The following is a 20,456-nucleotide window of genomic DNA, read 5'->3' on the forward strand; positions in this document are numbered from 1 at the left end:
GTGAGATCATGGCTGATCTGATATCCCTCGACTCCACTTTCCTGCCTTTCCCCCATAATCCTTGACTCCCTTACAGATTAAAAATCTGTCTATCTCAGACTTGAATGTACTGAATGACCCAGCCTCTACAGTCCTCTGCATTAAAGAATTCCACAGATTCACTACCCTCTGAGAGAAGAAATTCCTCCTCATCTTTATATTAACTGGGCAACCCCTTATTCTGAGATTATGCCCTCGATCCTAGAATCTTCCACAAGGGGAAACAACCTTTTAGCATCTACCCTATCAAGCCTCCAAAGAAGCTTATATATTTCAATCAGGTCACCCCTCATTCTTCTAAAGTCCAATGAGTGCAGACCCAACCTACTCAACCTCTCCTCATAAGAAAATCCCTTCACAATCAGGATCAACCTAGTGAACCTTCTCTGGACTGCCTGCAATGCCAGTATATCTTTCCTTAGATAAGGGGACCAAAATTTTTCACAGTATTCTAGGTGTGGCCTAACTAGTACCTTGTATAGTTTTAGCAAGACTTCCCTATTTTTATAATCCATTCCCTTTGAAATAAAGGCCAATGTTTCATATGCCTTTACTATTACCTGCTGAACTTGTATGTTAGCTTTTTGGGATTCATGCAGGAGGACTCCCAAATCCCTTTGTGCTGTAGCTTTCTGTAGTCTTTCTCCATCTAAATAATATTCAGCTTCTCTGTTCTTCCTGCCAAAATGCATAACGTCTTACATTTTCCCACATTATATTCCATCTGCCAAGTTTTTGCCCATTCACTTAACCTGTCTGTTTCCCTCTGCAGACACTTTGGGCTGAATTTTCCCCCTGTCGGGGGGAGATTGATGGCCGTGTGTGTATGGGTGTGCTACCGATTGGTGCCCCTGATCGGAGGCACGGCACCATTTTACGTGGGCGGGCCAATTAAGGTCTGCCCAGTGCTATGCGCTCCCTGTGCGGACCGGGGAGGGGGGGTGATGCCCAAAAATGAGAGTACGCATGAAAGAGCGCACTCATCTCCCTGAGGCTAAGTGCTGCCTCAGGGAGATCGGCTCTACATGTAAAAAAGATTAAAATAGAAAAATAAAATTTCCCTTACATGTCCCCTCATGTGACCTAGTTCTTAGATTTTAGCCCTTGGAACTAGTCAAGCAACAACCTAACATGGTCATAGTCATAGAATCATATTTTACAGATAGTGTCCCAGGCACCACCATCACCATCCCTGATTTGTCCTGACCAACCAGCAGGACAGAGCCAGCAGAAGTGGTGGCACAGTAATATGCAGTCAGGAGAGATTTGCTCTGGGAATCCTCAACGTCGATTCCAGACCACATGAAGCCTCTTGATATCAGATCAAACATGGGCAAGGAAACCTCCTACTGATTACCACATACCATCCCACCCTCAGCTGATGAATCAGTCCTCCTTCATGTTGAACACCACTTGGAGGAAGCATTGAGGGTGGCAAGGGTGCAGAATGTACTCTGGGTGGGGGACTTCAATGTGCACCAGCAAGAGTGGCTTGGTGTAGGCCGAGCTGGCTGAATCCTAAAGGATATATATGTTAGATTGGACCTGCAGCAAGCAGTGAGGGAACCAACAAGAGGGAAAAGCATCCTTGAGCTCCTCCTCACCAACCTGCCTGCCACAGATGCATCTGTCCATGACAGTATCAGTAGGAGTGACTACTACATAGCCCTTGTGGAAGTGAAGTCGTGTCTTCACATTGAGTATACTCTCCATCGTGTTATGTGGCACTACCACCATGCTAAATGGGATAGATTTCGAACAGATCTAGCAACTCTAGACTGGACATCCATGAGGCGCTGTGGTCCATGGTACTTAACCACAATCTGTAGCCTCATGGCCCAAAATACCCTCCATTCTACCATTACCACCAAGCCAGGGGATCAACCCTGGTTCAATGAAGAGTGCAGGAGGGCATGCCAGGAGCAGTACCAGGCATACCTAAAAATGAAGCTACAGCACAGGACTACATGTGTGCCAAACAGCATAAGCAACAAGCGATAGACAGAGCTAAGCGATTCCACAACCAACGGATCAGATCTAAACTCTGCAGTCCTGCCACATCCAGTCATGAATGGTGGTGGACAATTGAACAGCTCACTGGAGGGGGAGATTCCACACATATCCCTATCCTCAATAATGGGGGAGCCCATCACATCGGTGCAAAAGTCAAGGCAACTCAGCTCCTGACCTCATTCCAACCTTGGTTCAAACATGGACAAAAGAGCTGAAGTCGACTGGTGAGGTGAGAGTGACTGCCCTTGACATCAAGCAACATTTGACTGAGAGTGGCATAAAGGATCCCTCGCAAAACTGGGGTCAATGGGAATCGGGGGAAAATTCTCTACGGTTGGAGTCATACCCAGTACAAAGGAAGATGGTTGTGGTTGTTGGAGGTCAATCATCTCAGTTGCAGGACATCACTGCAGGCGTTCCTCAGGATAGTGTTCTAGGCCCAACCATCTTCAGTTGCTTCATCAATGATCTTCCTTCCATCATAAGGTCAGAAGTGGCAATGGGTAATCATCAGCGAACTATGTTCAGCACTATCGTGATGACTCAGGTACTGAAGCTGTCCATGTCCAAATGCAGCAAGACCTGGGCAATATCCAGGCTTGGGCTGACAAGTGGCAAGTAACATTCATACCACACAAGTGCCAGGCAATGGCTATCTCCAACAAGAGAGAATCTAACCATCATCCCATGACATTCAATGGCTTTACCAAAACTGAATCAGCCACTATCAACATCCTGGGAGTTACTATTGACCCGAATCTGAACTGGACTAGCCATATAAATACTGTGGCTACAAGAGCAGGCCAGAGACTAGAAATTGTGCGACGAGTAACTCTCCTCCTGACTCCCCAAAGTCTGTCCACCATCTACAAGGCGCAAGTCAGGAGTGTGATGGAATACTCTCCAGTTGCCTGGATGAGCGCAGCTCCAACAACACTCAAGAACTTAACACCATCCAGGACACAGCAGCCTGCTTGATTGGTGATCCATCCACAAAAATTCACTCTCTCCACCATCGATGAACAGTGGTAGCAGTGTATACCATCTACAAGATGCACAGCAGGAACTCACCAAGCCTCCTTAGACAGCACCTTCCAAACCCATGACCACTACCATCTAGAAGGACAAGGGCAGCAGATACATGGGAACAACACCATCTGGAAGATCCCCTCCAAGCCACTCACCATCCTGACTTGGAAGTACATCCCCGTTCCGTCACTGTCGCTGGGTCAAAATCCTGGAACTCCTTTCCCAACAGCACTGTGGGTGTACCTATGCCATATGGACTGCAGCAGTTCAAAAAGGAAGCTCACCGCCACCTTCACAAGGGCAATTAGGCATGGGCAATAAATGCTGGGCTAGCCAGCAACACCCACATCCCATGCATGAATTTTAAAAATTAAGTAAAGACAGAATATATGACTTTAAATGGAAATTTTACTGGGTCTGAGAGATCTGGTCCTGTTATCTCCTGCCCTTTAACTCAACTTCAGTTTAAGATTACATTTGATGTGGATATCTGTGCAGGAGACAAGGCGATTGAGTGTTAAAACATTTTTTTTAGAAAGTGACAAACTTGAAACCAGTGAAATTTCTACACCCCTTCCACAAAAATTCACTCTTTCCACCATCGATGAACAGTGGCAGCAGTGTATACCACCTACAAGATGCACTGTAGGAACCCACCAAGCCTCCTTAGACACTACCTTCCAAACTCACGACCACTACCATCTCGAAGGACAAGGGCAACAGACACATGGGAACACCACCACCTGCAAGTTCCTCTTCAAGCTACTCAACAACCTGACTTGGGAATAAATTGCTGTTCCTTCACGGTCACGGGGTCAAAACCCTGGAACTCCCTCCCTAACCAACCCTGTGGGTGAACCTACACCATATGGAATGCAGCAGTTCAAAAAGGCAGCTCACCATCACCTTCTCAAGGGAAATTAGGGATGGGCAATAAATGCTGGTCTGGCCGGCAACATCCACATCCCATGAATGAATAAAAAAAAATTACAAAATGTGGAGGAGCAAAGAGGTTTAGGTGTACTACACAAATCAGAAAAAGCTAGTGTGCATATTCCAGGAGATGCTTTTATTCTGCAAGGAGTTAAATCGTCTATATTTTTCCACTTGTTTTATTTATAACATTGATTTGACTCATTTTATCTCTTTCAGCCATTTTTCAAAGGTATTTCTATGTTTATTTTTTGTTTGATAACACTTTTTGATCTAGTCAAGTGCTCTCCGATAGGGTACCTCAGGATTATTAATTGTCAACCAAGAATTTTAAGTTATATATTAAATCACGTCAAGCCACATGTTCAAATTACTTTTAGAAGATTCCGTCTGCAAGGAGTTTTGTAGGTGTCTTTTAGTCCCAGTAATGGGCTGGACCACAGACTCAATTCTTGAGTGCAGTGTTGTAACTGTTAAACAATTACTGTGAGACCCAGGGCTATTAAGTGTAAGTCAGAATACACGATAGAAAGCAAGAAAAAAACTTGTATTTATATAGTGCCTTTCACAATCTCTGCTCATGCCAAAGTGGTTTACGCCCAATGTAGTATTTTTGAAGTGAAGTCACTGTTGTAATGTAAGAAATCCTGCAACCAAGTTGTGTACAGAAAGTTCCCAGAAACAGCAATGAGGAGCAACCAGGCACTCTGTTTTAGTCACTTTGGTTGAGGGATAAATGATAGCTAAGACACTGGGGAAAAATCCCCTGTTCTTCAAAAAGTTCTATAGGATCTGTTGTATCCACCTGAGAGGGTAGATGAGGCCTGGGTTTAATGTTTCATGTGATAGATGGGGCCTCCAACAGTGTAGCATTCCCTCAGTACCACACTGGAGTGCCAGCTTAGATTATGCGCACAAGTACCTGGACTGAGAAAGATGTGGAAGTTCTATTATTAGACATAAATGTTCATAAGGAAGTAATTTAAAACATTAATGGGACTAAAAGTCACAAGTTCCAAATGTTATGTATCCTGAAATATTAAAAGAGCTTGGGACTAAAAAACAGCAATTTTAATTGTAATTATTTTACGATAGTCTTGCTAAACAGGAATTTCCGCAACAAGCCATTTAAGGATCGTGTTCGCACCAAAGGGAATAGGTGGATGGTTGACAGAGAAAAAATCTTCACAAAGAGTGGAAATATGTGCACTGTCCCGCTTGACGTTTTGTGCGGTTTTGTCAACAAATCGGCAGATGCAATTAGTGTACAACCTATCATCAGATCATTCAAAAAAATATGGAATATCATTCCATCCAATGACCTAGTAGCTGGCAAACGTTACACCATGCTCATGAAAGGGGAAAGGATAATCAAAGAAATTATGGGCTGGATAATCTTGCATCAGTTGTAATCTTTTAAGGAGTAATTTGGACTTTGTGTGACAGTGGAAAGGAAGGGTCATTAATTCTCTCTGTACAATTCCAAATTTTCATTTCCATCACTGGAGTCTACAATGTGAAATGAGAATAGTGAACACTGACTAATCGGGGACAGTCAGCATAGGTTGATAAAGTCCAAGTTGTGCTTTACCAACTTACTGTAGATGTCAGTGTATAAGTCAACCTTTGGTGCCTGCAAAAATCGTTCCAAAAATGGGCATCGACGTATACACCAAGCATAAAATGTGTACCATTAGTGTGTATGTGGCTGTGGGTGCTTACCATTTTGAAATGAGAAAAAAAACATAACACCAGTTATTCATAGTGATGTGGCATGATTTATTGAATAAATTAATTGTACAAAGATATCTTTAACCTCAGTGAAAGCGTTTTAAAAGCTGGTCAAATTAATTGTCTTCGGCATCCGACGCAAAGAGTAAATCAAATTCATTCTGAGTCACTTTAGATATGATACCATCGTAAGGAACCCACTCTGGATCAGTGGTGTTTTTGGTTTCTGAATCATCCCTCCACAACAAATTATCTCCTTCTCCATCCATTGAATTAGATATTCTTTCATTTTTTTGAATGATCTTATGATAGATTGTGCACTAATAGCATCCGACGATTTGATGACGAAACCACACAAAATATCAAGTGGGGCAGTGCACATATTTCCACTCTTTGTGAAGGTTTTTTTCTCTGTCAACCATCCACCTATTCCCTTCGGTGCGAACATGATTCTTAAATGCCTTGTTGAGGCATGCGTCCAAAGGTTGAACTTCAGACATTAGATCCATTGGCATATCTGCAATGTTGGTGTTATTTCTTTGCAGGCATCTCATGATCTCATTGGTTGTATGGGACCTGAACATGTCCCACACTAATATGCAGCATTCTTTAAGCAGAATGACGGGATGCCTATTCCACACGTTATTAATCCATAACTTCACTCTGTCCTCATCCATCTAACCATTGTCACGGATATGCACATAAATTCCTGCAGGCAACTTGATCTTTGGCATGGTTTTACGTTTGAAAACTACCATTGGCTTTAATTTTGTTCCCTCAGCCATGCAAGCTAACACCACTATGAATCTTGTCTTCTCATGTCTTTTGGTTTTCGCTGGAACTATTTTTGAACCTTTCCACTCCACAGTTCGAGTGCTGGGTATATCAAAATTCATGGGAGCGTCATCCATGTTGCCCATGTCATATAATGGGCACTTGTGTTTTTGTCACAGTCTGATGATGAATCACTGGAATTGGTAATTTTGACACTGAGGTTCTTTAGTAGTCTCTGAGCAATCTTAGTCTTCTGCTAAAACACTTAACATTTTCATTCCATAAAGCGTCCACACTAACTAGCCATTGCTCTGAAATCTTTGCTGGATTCAGGGGTTAATTTGGCCCATTTAAGCGTATGTGTATATGCATTGCATTTCCGATGATGTTGATACCATTCTACCAGGTTCCGTGGATGCTTTCCGATACATGCTTCTTAAGATCAAGCAAGTGGCTGGTCCCTATTCATTTTGTCTTGGGAACCTTTTTCAGGAAGGATTCTTCCTTTTTCCATTATTCTCACACCAGTTTTTCATTAACACCGAATTCTCTTGCTGCAGCAGTTTGATGAGTTAGTAAATGCTACGACTTTTAACTTGAAACCAGCTTTGTACTTAATTCATTTTGTTGGAAGACTCATTTCTGCCGTTGTACACCATGCTCTGTGTGGGTGTGCCTTAGATCACCACGCATTTTTGCAGTGCAGCCCTTATCACCTGCTTGATATCTTATGTCCAGTTAAGTAGTACATGCATTTGTGGGATGAAAAATTGAGGCTGACTACTAATGTATGTCATGGCTGAAAAGGGGAGTTGACTTATAAGCTGAGTATAAGAAAAAACACAAATTTTGGCTACAGAAAAATGTGTTTGTCTTATATGCTGAGTTGACTTATGTGCCATGATCTATGGTGGTAATTTGATGAAAACCAATGAGTACAGAAAGAAAATCTGGTGCACGTTGTGAGAATGAAGCAACAGGAGGTGTGCTACAAAAATGGAATTAGATGGTATTAAAGGAGTAAGGATAGCCACATGGATAATATGGTGATTGGGAGAGAATCAAAGTGTAGCTCTAAATGGAAGGCTTCTGGATTGACATGATGTACCAATGGAAATGCTAAAACCTTTTGGTTTCCCACTTATTGAAATTATTTAGACATATCAAAGAAAACGATGAAAGAAAGACTTGAATTTATATAGTGCTTTTCATGATCACCAGATGCCTCAAAGTGCTTTATAGCCAATGAATACTTTTGAAGTGTAGTCACTGTTGTTATGTCATAACTGTGGCAGCCAAAACGTGCATAGCAAACTCCCACAAACAAGCGATGTGATAGTGACCTGATAGTCTGTTTTTGTGTTATTGATTGAGGAATAAATATTGATCAGGTGACCAGGGATATCTCCGCTGCTCTTCTTTGAAATAGTGCCAAGGAATCTTTTGCATCCACCCAAGGAGGTAGATGGGGCCTCTGTTTAATATCTCATCCAAAAAGTGGCACCTCTGACAATACAGCGCTTCCATTGTACTGTATTGGGATAATGGCCTTGATTTTTGTACTTAAGCCCTGGACCCAAGAAGGTTGATATCTGATAACACCAAACTTGGAGAATGGCAAACTGTGATGAAAAATTCAGGAGGATGTTAGTCAAATAGGCCACAGATGCAATTTACTGCAGAGAAATGTGAAGCTGTACATGATGGGAAAAAAGTAGCGAAAGGTGTTTCTGACTTATAGAGATCAATAGCCAGTAGACCTTAGATTGCTCAATTCCTCCTCGGAGGGTTGTTAATAATAAAAATAAAGAGAAAAAGCTCACCTCCCTGCCTTTGGACCACCCATAATTCCCCCTGCAGACCGCTAGATGGTGAAGGTCTGGGGACAGACTATAAATCTAGTTTTATCGAGCACACCTGCACTTGTATAGCCAAAAAGCACATATATTTTACCATTACAATATAACGTGATTCATTAAAGACGGTCCACATTTGTGGTGTAAAATCCCTAAATGTTTGGAAATGCTGCATAACTGACTGAAGCACTTTGCATCATTTTTTCTTAATTTTTATTCCATGTCTAGAAAATAATGCAAGTGGCAAGGAGATTTTTCACAGAACTTTAGTATTTTGGAGGTTTCAACTATAATTGAAATGGTGAAATGAACATGAATGCCTGTGGAGAGAATAGGTTTGGTTGACAAAAGGCCTTTTCTCATTCTATATTTCGATGTTTTTACAGTAGTTCTGACCTCCATTGCAGTCATTTTCACTTTTTGGGAAGGCTTAAAGCAGGTGCTAGTGAATTAATTGCCTGTAGTAGGCAGTTCCCTTTTCACAATGGAAGAGAAAATCATGTAAGTTGTACTGCCACTCTTCCACTCCTGCCAAAAGTGAAAAGAACCTTCAGTGTGTCTGAATTCAGCATAATATGAAGGGTAGCACAAATTTAAATGTGAGCAGTGTTCTGTCTGCAAATATCAGAATATCATTTACATAGAATCATCTGTTGTTTTTATAGTTATGTATCCTATGGACTTTTTTAAACCTTGTAGCGATACTTCTGCAGTAAAGCTGCTGACAATGTTTATTCTGAGAATAACTTAAGACAACTCAGAAGTTTTGTGTGTTTCTGTAATTCTGACAAATTACTTTCAAAGTTTTCATGGAAGTTACAGATTGCTTCAGTTGCCATTATGTAAGCAAATTACATGGTCTGCTTTATAGATTTTGTTGTATGTTATATCTTTAGGGGAAATTTTGCAAGGTGCTATTCCTGGCCTAGAGCTGTGCTTGATGGGGGCATAGATCACACTTAATTTATTTAACATTATCTGGCCAATTATGCAATTTCCACTCTGTCCACCAAGGGAGTGCATCCAAATGGAGTCTCAATATTTATCTTGCAGTAACAATCTTAATCATGGTTTCTTTCCTTGATTCCTCAGAACATCCCAAGATACACAATGGCCAGATTGAGTGTCCTCTGGGCTATAAAAAAATGAACCAGACAAGCTGTCAAGGTGAGTGCTAAAGTGTTAAAAGATAGAATGTCTAATAATAATAATGTCCAAGACAATAGAGGGGAGAGTGCAATTCTATGTCCCATTACTAAATAAGGTAGTACATAAAGAGTACTGACGTAGTTGACGTTTAAATAGATTCTTAGAATGGTTACAGCACAGAAGGAGGCCATTCAGCCCATCATGTCTGCACCAGCTCGCTGCAAGAATAACTCACCTAGTCCTACTCCCTTGCCTTTTGCCATTAGTTCTACAAGTTTTTTTTTTCTCATTGATCTCACCTGTGGGGACACTTTGCTCAACAGCACTGACACGGTCGCTGTATTGGTCGGTTAGGATATTGTTTCCCTTGGCCTGGTGAGTCTTGCTTCTGTGCTGTTTAACTAGCTGGACTGTGGGGTTTCCTTTGTACCACGGTTTACTTCCTCCTCATAAAATAGACCTGTCCTGTACATGGAGCTCAGACTGCTTAACAATCTGGATGGCTGTCTCGAGGTTTGGATCTTTCTTCACTTGCAGCATGTCTGAGAGTACATTGTCAACTACTCCTTCAACTATTCTACCCCTGCTAAGTTCAGATTTTTGGTCTCCATATTCATAGCCTTCAGTCATTCTGTACAGATCATTAATGAATGAGTTGACAGGTTCTCCTGGCTGCTGGACACCCTTATTAAATTTAGCCCTTTCAAGGATTTTCTTGCTTCTTGGGTTAAAATAAACATCGACTGATTTTAGTACTTCAAATTTAGCAGATTTGTTAATTCCTTGCCTAACAATAATGTCATTTGCTATTGTATCTGCCAAGTAAAGCAGTTCAGCTTCTGTCTTTTTATCTGGACCTGAAGCAATCATGTACCTAAGGAATCATTTTCTCCAAAGTCTCCAATTACCTGATTGATTTAGCCTTGGATAAGTCCATATTGATCTGGAAGAGTGGATTTCTGATCCATGGTTAAAAATTTTAAAGTGTAGGTTCAGCTTTAAGAAGTTGCTGAAATCCAAGATTTCACTGTTCATTTGAAGACAAAGGGTTTGTTGTAGGGTTTGTTGTATGATGTTGTATGTGCCTGCACACCATTGTAATGTAAGGGTGCTCAGCAGAACAAGTGTTAATATGGGACTGGAGAATAACACTACCCAAGGTACGATGTATAGATTCTCATGGTAATAGATTGAAAGGACAGTCTAGAGAGAACACTCTGGAAGCAGCCTACCTGCGGGGAGCAACACCATGCATGACAACAGTATCTGGGATCTCTAAATAGTTAAAGATTAACAATAAATAGTTCATGTTTAAACATACAAGTCTCAAGATTTCATAATTGAGATATCACCGTGCACCACAATACGGCATGGTAATCAGAAGTAATAATACAACATGATGAGCAGTGGCTGTGATATGAAAGGTGACATTTTAAATGATGAACCCAGAACAGTATTCTGAGGTATGAGAAACTGTAAGCAGCTGAAGCCAAACCAGAGAGACATGCACCTGAGAAGAAAACTGAAAGAAACAGTCGAAGAAGCTTCACTACAAACTTGGAAGCTGAGGAGTCCACCAGAGTGATTGGAAATCCATTGCAAGACCCCCAAGAAATGCAGAGTGAAAAAGAAGAAAACCTGGTCAGACCACAAAGATAGGTGACATAACTACAAAAATTGCAAGACCCCTGAGTGATGCAGAACAAAAAACTGCTCAGATCACAGATAGGGTGAGCAACACTACAGAAAATTGCAAAATCCTGAGTGACGCAGAATCAAAGGGCCTGGACAGTTCACAAGACGGTGAGCTGAAATCCAAGATGGTGCACTGTTCATTTGAAGACAAAGGGTTTGTTGTATGATGTTGTATGTGCCTGCACACCATTGTAACGTAAGGGTGCTCAGCAGAGCAAGGGTTAACATGGGACTGGAGAATAACACTACCCATGATACGATGTATAGATTCTCATGGTAATAGATTCAAAGGACAGTCTAGAGAGAACAATGTGGAAGCAGCCTACCTGCGGGGCTTTTAAAAAAAGAAGCTATACTTACTTTATAGAATAGATGGTAGTCCCAGAGGCTCAGTAGATTGCAGCCGTGATGGTCGTGCTCACTGAGGTTTAAAAAAAAATCAGCTGGCAGAGTAAAGAGCACAGTTTAAAAAAAGGAAAAAGTCTGCAGTGTTTATGAGAAAGGGAACCCTTTTCAGTCGGGTCCCTAACCTCCTTTTATGGAGGAATGAATTGCTGCTATTTTAAAAGTTCCTGCAGAGTTACAACACAGTACAACCTTTCCCAGCATTTTGGAAATGTTGAAATCTTAGTTTTAAAAGCACTCTATACCAAAAGGAGATAGCTTCAAACAATCACATTTCAAAGTAAGGAGATCAGATTTTGTCCCAAACTAAGGGATAGCCAAGCTTCAAGCCCAGTGCAGTGCAATACACTACAAAGAGCTGTACACATGGATTGATACATCTGTTGCAAAATACAACACCTACAAAGCAGCTTTTCAAATTTGAGCCAAAAATCTCGCCAGTAACAAGGCTCTAAAAAAACATGCAACCGACAGGCTGCAGACAGCCTAAGTGGAAAAATGTTTACTGCACTGACAGCCTTAAAGGGGAAACAATTTTTAAAGCTGTAACTACAAAAAAGTGCCATGATAGAACATTGCAAGAGACCCCAGAGAGAGGGCAACTCCCAATAAAGCACCGAGGGCAGCAAGAGACCCCAGAGAGAGGACACCAAAATACTGCAGTGAGAGGGAGATAGAAGACCCCAGAGTGAGGGAGACAATATTCAATTAAACCACAAGATGGTTGTTGACAATGTCAATGCAATGAGATGCATGAGCTGAAGGGTTTAGTGCAAGAGGAAGAACTGACTATGAAGCAGCCAAAAGGCTTAAAAACAGAGCTTTTAGAAAATCCTGTCGCAGTACCCAAACTGCAACAGCAGATAGCAGTACAGAGTGAGCAGATGGCTCATGAATGAAGGAAAGCTATCTGAGGTAATTCCAAAGAAGCAAAACATATAAAAGATAAATGAAGCTGTTCTACAGGAAAATGTTCGCATCAGAGCTGAATTGGAAGATTTGAAGTGCAAGATTCAAACTGAGTATATACCTTTGAAAATGCATGATAAACTGAAATCTTCAATGAGCTAAGCTGTTTGAGATCTGAAAAAACAAATTTCAGTGACAACACAAAGGCATCAGGAGGAGATAATAATCTCAGCTCCACAGTTGGCAAATCAAAGTAGAAGTTGGGAAAACTCAACCAGATTACAGCCAGGCAAAACAACAGGTGGACAAGGCATGCAAAGAAGTTGTGACCCTGAAGGATTCCTTGAAAATTCAATATGTTACCATGGATAAACATGAGAAGCCGAAAAGGATGTTGAATATTATGTCAAGAAAAGCTGAGTTGGAACGAACAGTAGCAATGAAACAATGCATTGAAGCCCAGAATAAGTTGGCAAGAGGTCAACAAGAAAATAAACAGCAGGAAGAACAGTTGATTGTCCTTCAAGATCAAATACAAAATGAATACATAACCATTCAGCAACATGAAGAAATGAAGACAATCTTAAACAGCAGAATGGAAGCACAGCAGGAGAAACTCAAGGAGACTCTACTGAATTAAAAGAAAACTCAAGATGAAGCAAGCGAGCTTCGCAAAGAAAAGGTGAAGAATCTTCACGCGCTACAAGAATCCCTCAAGTCGAAGTTTGTTCTGGAAAGTTACAAAGAGAGGCTAAATGAATTTAACATCACTTTGAACAAGCTGAACAACCAGTTAACAGAGAAGGCTCAGCAATGTTCAATATTCCATGAGGAAGCCAAAAGCATCAAGAAACAGACCAAAGAGCTGAAGAAGCAGTTGAATGAAAAAGAGGAGACACAGAGAGGAAAAGCCGTAGAATATTCCTAGCTACAAATGGTTAATGAAGCCATGAGTAGCACAATTACAGAACTAGACCTGGCCAACAGTGAAACCAAAACAAAAGACCAAGGACAAAGTTCTGTTGCAGACAGAGAAAGAAAAGACAGAAATAAGATTGGAAAATGTAAATCCAACACTGAAGCGCAAGGAACTAGGAGAAGAAACAGCACTGGCTGTCTCAGACATACTGAAAACAATTAAGCTGAATGAAAAGATTCATAAGCTTACAAAATGATTTGAAAATAAAACATCAAACAAATATTTGGCTGAGATTGTGAAACAAGTAGAACATCGACATCCAGCAAGAACATGGTGGACACTATGGAAAAAGAAAATTCTGGTCCAATCTATGAATAAACAGAGTGCACATTCCCTTCAGAAGGAATGGGACAAACCCACAGTGCCCGAAAGAAGCAGATGGGTTGTTAATAAAGAGAAACGCAACTCGAAGGAACTCAAAAAGTGAATCAAATGGAGATAACCATGCCTCCAAACATGACAGACTGAGATGTGGAAGAACTGTCAAGCCTCAAGACCGTTTGAATTTATAAAGTCAGGGACTTGAGATGGGGGAGCAGGGAGAGCAAATAAAGATTGTATTACCAATAGTTATACTCTGTTGGGAGGGAGGAAAGTTTTCTTTAGGGGATATAGGGGGATGTTGCATGATGCTGTATGTGCCTGCATGTCATTGTAATGTAAAGATGCTCAGAACAAGGCTTAACGTGAGACTTGAGAATAGCACGGCTCATGGTATGATGTTTGGAGTCACATGGTATTCGACTGAAAGAACAGTTTAGAGAGAACACTCTGGAAGCAGCCTATCTGCATGAAGCAGCACCATGCATGACAGCAGTATCTGAGATCTGCATAAAGTTAAAGATTAACAATAAATGTTTCATGTTTACCCATACAAGTCTCAGGATCTCATCATAGAGGGGAGATGGTGGCATAGTGGTAACATTGCTGGGCTAGTAATCCAGGGACCCAGGCTAATGCTCTGAGGACATGGGTTCAAATCTCACCTCAACAGCTGGTGGAATTTGAATTCAATTAGTGAATCTGTAATACAAAACTGGTCTCAGTGATGATGACCATGAAATTATCATTGATTGTTGTAAAAACCCATCTGGTTCACTATTCTGCCATCTTTACCTGGTCTGGCCTACATGTGACTCCAGACCCACAGGAATGTGGTTGACTCTTAACTGCCCTCTAAAGTCAGTTTAAGGGCAATTTGGGATGGGCAGCAAATGCTGGCTTGCCAGCAAAGCTCACATTCCATGAAAGAATAAAAAAAAGACATCCCCACACAACATAATACAACATGATGATCAGTGGTGACAAAACAACAGAGTTTATCTGCGTTTGCTGGTTTTGGCAGGCTCTGCTGCAATGGAGCTTGTGCTCAGACTTGAAAAAATTTAAATAATGGCTGTTTGGATTGACTAGCTGCAGTCTTCTCCATTACAGCACTATGCTTCAGGGTCGTGAAAGCATTGAATCCTGGCCTATGTTGGTCTTTGAAGCTGATTTTTTAGTCGCCTTTCTTCCAAATGATTTCTTTTTCTTCTCAGAGCAAGCTTGTACACCACCCGTTCAGACACTAACTCAGGAATCCAGCTGGCCACAGGTTGCTTTGGTTTTTAAAAGACTGAAAACATTTTTAAACTAGTTCTGGCCAAGAACTTAAGTTTTTAGCTCACCCCAGCTAGGCCCTTTGACGCTGCAATCCATGGGTATTCAAACTGGACAGCCGTGTGATCTTTGGAGTCCTTAGCTGTACAGTGCAGTTTTTTTTCCTCCTGTCCTCTGCTTCCAATTCTACTATGAAGCTTCTCTCAGGCGATCTTCCTCTGTGTCTTCATTTCAAGTTCTTTCAGTCAGGTCAGAAGGTGGCTTGTTTAATTTTCCAGCTTTTGAATTTCTGCTCCAGCTTCTCTGAGGTTGTGGGATTTTCCAAGAGTTGCCACCATATTGTCAGGTCTTGGATACTGTTCAGTAGGTCTTAATGAAGTCTTCGTAAAAGTAGGTGAATTGTGTGTATTTATTAACTACAAGAACAATGTACATATATTCAGCAAAGGGTTGAAGCTAGGTGCAGTTCCTATGCTTGCTTGTGCACATGACTTTGTCCAACACTAGACTGACCCCTGGGTACAGGTCTTGTGTGCTCTTAGATCACTGTGTGGGCAGTACTGCACTTGATCCCATGTTAACCATGTATGTGCCAGACCCTTGTATTACAGCGGCTAGCCCAAAAATCGAGGTTGATGGCGGGCTCCTCAGGGTTTGGGGGATCCCTTGTTGTCAGGTACTGGGTGCTTGTTTAAGGGGCCTGTCATTGGGAAAGGGAGGGAAACCCACCCCATCTGTCTCCCGTGGCTCTGTCCCCATGATTCCCCTCCCATCACCATTCACCTGTGCCTGGGTCTATTGGCATTCCTAGGTCTCAGATGAGTCTATACTAGCAGCAGCAGTCACCACCTCCTTGGTGGCGCTGCTAATCAATTAAATTTGTTAGGCTCTGAGCACTCAGCAGGCGGGATCTCCACCCCTGAGGTCCTTCATCCCGGGGATGGTCTGCCACTACCCATTTAAGTGCGTGATTGCATATTTGATTCCACTGCTGATAGGGCATCTGCAAAATAATTAGAAATTTTCCTGAGTTTGACCTATAAAAATGTGTTTATCTATTTCAAGAAATATATGAAATGCTGTGTGTAGCCCTGTATAATCTTGGTACATCTTGGGGAGGCAGTGGCACAGTGGTATTGTCACTGGACTAGTATTCCAGAGACCCAGGTTAATGCTGTAGGGACCTAGGTTTGAATCACACCAGGGCAGGTGGTAGAATTTGAATTCAATAAAAAATCTGGAATTAAAAGTCTAATGCCAATTGTTGACATAAAAACCCATCTGGAAGGAAATCTGCCATCCTTACATGTTCTAGCCTACACCTGACTCCAGACCCACAGAAATGTGGTTGTCTTTTGACTGCCCTCTGAAATAGCCTATCAAACCGCTAAACCACCAGGCATCGACTTAGGCACCGGAAGCGACAACAACAAACTCAGCCCTGTCAACGCTACAAAGTCCTCCCCAGTAACATCTGGGGGCTTGTGCCAAAATTGGGAGACCTGTCTCACAGACGAATCAAGCAACAGCCTGACATAGCTATACTCATGGAATCATACCTTACAGATACGTCCCAGACACCACCATCACCGTCCCTGGGTATTTCCTGTCCCACCGACAGGACAGACCCAGCAGAGGTGGCAGCATTGTCAGGAGGGGGTTAACCTGGGAGTCCTCAACATCGAATCTGGACCACATGAAGTCTTATGGTATCAGGTCAAACATGGGCAAGGGAAACTCCTGTTGATTGCCATGTTGAACACCACTTGGAGGAAATAATGATGATAGCAAGGGTGCAGAACATACTCTGGGTGGGGGACTTCAATGTCCATCACTAAGAGAGACTCAGTAGCACCAGTACAGACCAAGCTGGCTGAGTTCTAAAGATGATAGCTGCTAGACTGGGTCTGCGGCAGATGGTGAGGGAACCAATAAGAAGGAAAAACATACTTGACTTCATCCTCACCAACCTGCCTGCTGTAGATGCATCTGTCCATGACCGTATCGGTAGGAGTGACCATGACACAGTCCTTGTGGAGGCGAAGTCCCGTCTTCACATTGAGGATACCCTCCATTGTGTTGTGTGGCACTACCAGCATACTAAATGGGATAAATTTTGAACAGATCTAGTAACTCAAGACTGGGCAACCATGAGGCTTTGTGGGCCATCAGCAGCAACAGAATTGTATTCAACCACAATCTGTAACCTAATGGCTCGGCATATCCTCCACTCTACCATTACCACCAAGCCACGGGATCAACCCTGATTCAATGCAGCGCGCTGGAAGGCATGCCAGGAGCAGCCCCAGGCATACCTAAAAATGTGGTGTCAACCTGGTAAAGCTATAACACAGGACTACTTGCATGCCAAGCAGCATAACAGCAAGCAATAGACAGAGCTAAGCGATCCCAAGACCAATGGATCAGATCTAAGGTCTGCAGTCCTGCAGTGTCACATCCAGTCAGGAATGGTGGTGGGCAATTGAACAAATCACTGGAGGAGGGCTCCACAAATATCCCCACCCTCAATAATGAGGGAGCCCAGCACATCAGTACAGAAGATAAGGTTGAAGCATTTGCAAGAAGCTTCAGCCAGAAGTGTTGAGTGGATGCGCCATCTCGGCCTCCTCTGGAGGTCCCTAGCATCACAGATGCCAGTCTTCAGCCATTTTGATTCACTGCAAATGATATCAAGAAATGACTGAAGACACTGAATACTGCAAAGGCTATGGCCCCCACAACTTCTGGCAATAGTACTGAAGACTTGTGTTCCAGAACTTGCCGGACCCCTGGCCAAGCTGTTCCAGTACAGCTACAACACTGGCATCTGCCTGGCTTTGTGGAAAATTACCCAAGTATGTCCTGTACACAAGATGCAGGGCAAATCCAACTCAGCCAATTACTGCTTTATCAGTCTACTCTTGATCATCAGTAAAGTGGTGGAATGGGTTATCAACAGTGCTATCAAGTGGTACTTGCTTAGTAATAACCTGCTCACTGATGCTTAGTTTAGGTTCCACCAGGGCCAATCAGCTCCTGACCTCATTACAGCCTTGGTTCAAACATGGACAAAAAAGCTGAACTCTAGAGGTGAGTTGAGAGTGACTGCCCTCGACATCAAGGCAGCATTTGACCATGTATGGCATCAAGGAGCCCTAGCAAAACTGGTGTCAATGGGAATTGGGGAAAAATCCCTGCTGGTTGGAGTCATACCAAGAACAAAGGAAGATGGTTATGGTTGTTGGAGGTTAATCACCTAATTCCAGGACATCACTGCAGGAGTCCTTCAGGGTAGTGTCCTAGGCCCAACCATCTTCAACTCCTTCATCAGTGACCTTCCTTTCATCATTATGTCAGAAGTGATGATGTGCAATCATCAGTGAACAATGTTCAGCACCATTCGCATACTGAAGCAATCCATGTTCAAATGCAGCAAGACCTGGACAATATCCAGACTTGGATTGACAAGTGGCAAGTAACATTTGTGCACACAAGTGCCAGGCAATGATCATCTCCAACAAGGGAGAATCTAACCATCTCCCCTTGAAATTCAATGGCATAACCATCACTGAATTCCCCACTGTTAACCTCCCAGGGTCACCATTGACCAGAAACTAATCTTGACTAGCCATATAAATACTGTGAATAAAAGTGCAGGTCAGAGGCTAAGAATCATGATGGCCTGTCCACCATCTACAAGGCACAAGTCAGGAGTGTGATGGGATACTCTCCACTTGCCTGAATGAGTGCAACTCCAACAACACTCAAGAAGCTTGACACCATCCAGGACAATGCAGCCCACTTGATTGGCACCATATCCACAAACACTCACTCCCCCCACCAACGACGTACAGTGGCAGCAGTGTGTACCTTCTACAAGATGTGCTGCAACAAATCACCAAAACTCCTTTGACAGCATCTTACAAACCTACAACCACTACCACCTAGAAGCATAAGGGCAGCCTACGCATAGGAATATCATCACCTGCATGTTCCTCTCCAATTACACACCATGCTGACTTTTGCCATTCCTTCACTGTTCCTTGGCCAAAGAAATCCCAGGAATCCTGCTCTGGCAGCACTGTAGGTATACTCATAATACATGGACTGCAGTGTTTGAAGAAGGTGGCTCACCACCACATTCTTAAGGTCAAATAGGGATAGGCAATAAATGCTGGCATTATCAGCAATGGCCATATCCCATGAATGAATGAAAAGAAGGAAATTTCAACTGAAGTGCCAGATTTGTGGGCCTTCGGTTTTCTATCCTATAACAACAGCCTGAAACGTACCAGGTATGTTGATCTCTGAGGCACTGAACATAAAGGAGTTAATTTAGGTTTTTGATAGTTTCATTTGCTTGCTCTCTGTTCTCCTGGTGAACCTGGAGGAAGCTAAGGGCCTGGATTTTCACTGAGTCGAGGAGATTCCAGGGACTTTCCAAAATGGTAGACAGGACCTGGATCTGAAAGTCCCACTCCCATTTTTGGCAGCCTGTTTGGGGCACAGGGGAGAGGCAAAATGGGGGTGGGGTGTGTCTGCCACATGTGGGAATCCCAAATTTAACAAGGCCACTTAAACCAGTGCTGAGTTCAAACAGACCCCATTTTCACTTGAACATGTGCCTTATCCCACAGTGTGTAAGTTACATATCTTCAGAGAAATTGTAAATGCTCTTGAAGTGCTGATAAGATCAGTAGAACTGTCAACCTGGTTATTTAAATTACCAGCTCTTTAAAAGTAAAAAAAACTGCCTATTTGTGTCTGTGAGAGTTGAGAAAAATCTGTTCTGTCATTTTCAATAACTGTTTTTGACAAACTCGAAGTGCTATCATTATAGCATTATTAATGCTTGGTTGCTTTCTGCAACTTATCATTATCTTGGGGAGTGGGTTTGTACATCCACAGTTTTATTTACAGCTCAAGCAGGTTACTAAAGGATTAGCTGTCTTTGATGTGGGGATATGAATACAAGTCTCTTTGTTTTGATAAGGAATTAGGTACTAAAGGGAATTTAAATGTTTTGAATGGGTTTCATGAATGGGAGTTTTTTTTAATATAGCAAACCCTGTAATCAATATTTAGAACTTTATTTTATTTCATCTCAGACTGGCTCCTGAGGTCTCTCCATGGTGGATACTGGGTAAGTTGGCATGGAAAATATAAGGGAAAAGTTGATGGGGTCATAAGTTGGCATGAGTTGCCACTAAGTTGGCATGGGGGCTAATAAGGGTCCGTGTGGATGGGTGGAGAAATGCATTGGCATGGAGGGTATGAGGGGCTGGGTGAGGGGCATGGGTAGACATGAGTTAGCATATGTTGGCATGGGTAGTTGGAGGGAGTGT

The 20,456-nt window shown here is 42.4% G+C and overlaps 1 protein-coding gene across 1 annotated transcript in view; it reads left to right on the plus strand.

Moving 5' to 3' along the window:
• The window catches only part of LOC121292264 (latent-transforming growth factor beta-binding protein 2-like), a 658,547-nt gene that overhangs the window by 290,567 nt on the left and 347,524 nt on the right, over positions 1-20,456 (plus strand). Inside the window, exon 9 of the mRNA XM_041214068.1 lies at positions 9,468-9,542. Coding sequence (XP_041070002.1) covers positions 9,468-9,542 — 75 coding nt within the window. The remainder of the gene's footprint in view (positions 1-9,467; positions 9,543-20,456) is intronic.

Source organism: Carcharodon carcharias, chromosome 20 (genome assembly GCF_017639515.1).
Source record: "Carcharodon carcharias isolate sCarCar2 chromosome 20, sCarCar2.pri, whole genome shotgun sequence".
In the NCBI taxonomy this organism is placed as follows: Eukaryota; Metazoa; Chordata; class Chondrichthyes; order Lamniformes; family Lamnidae; genus Carcharodon; species Carcharodon carcharias.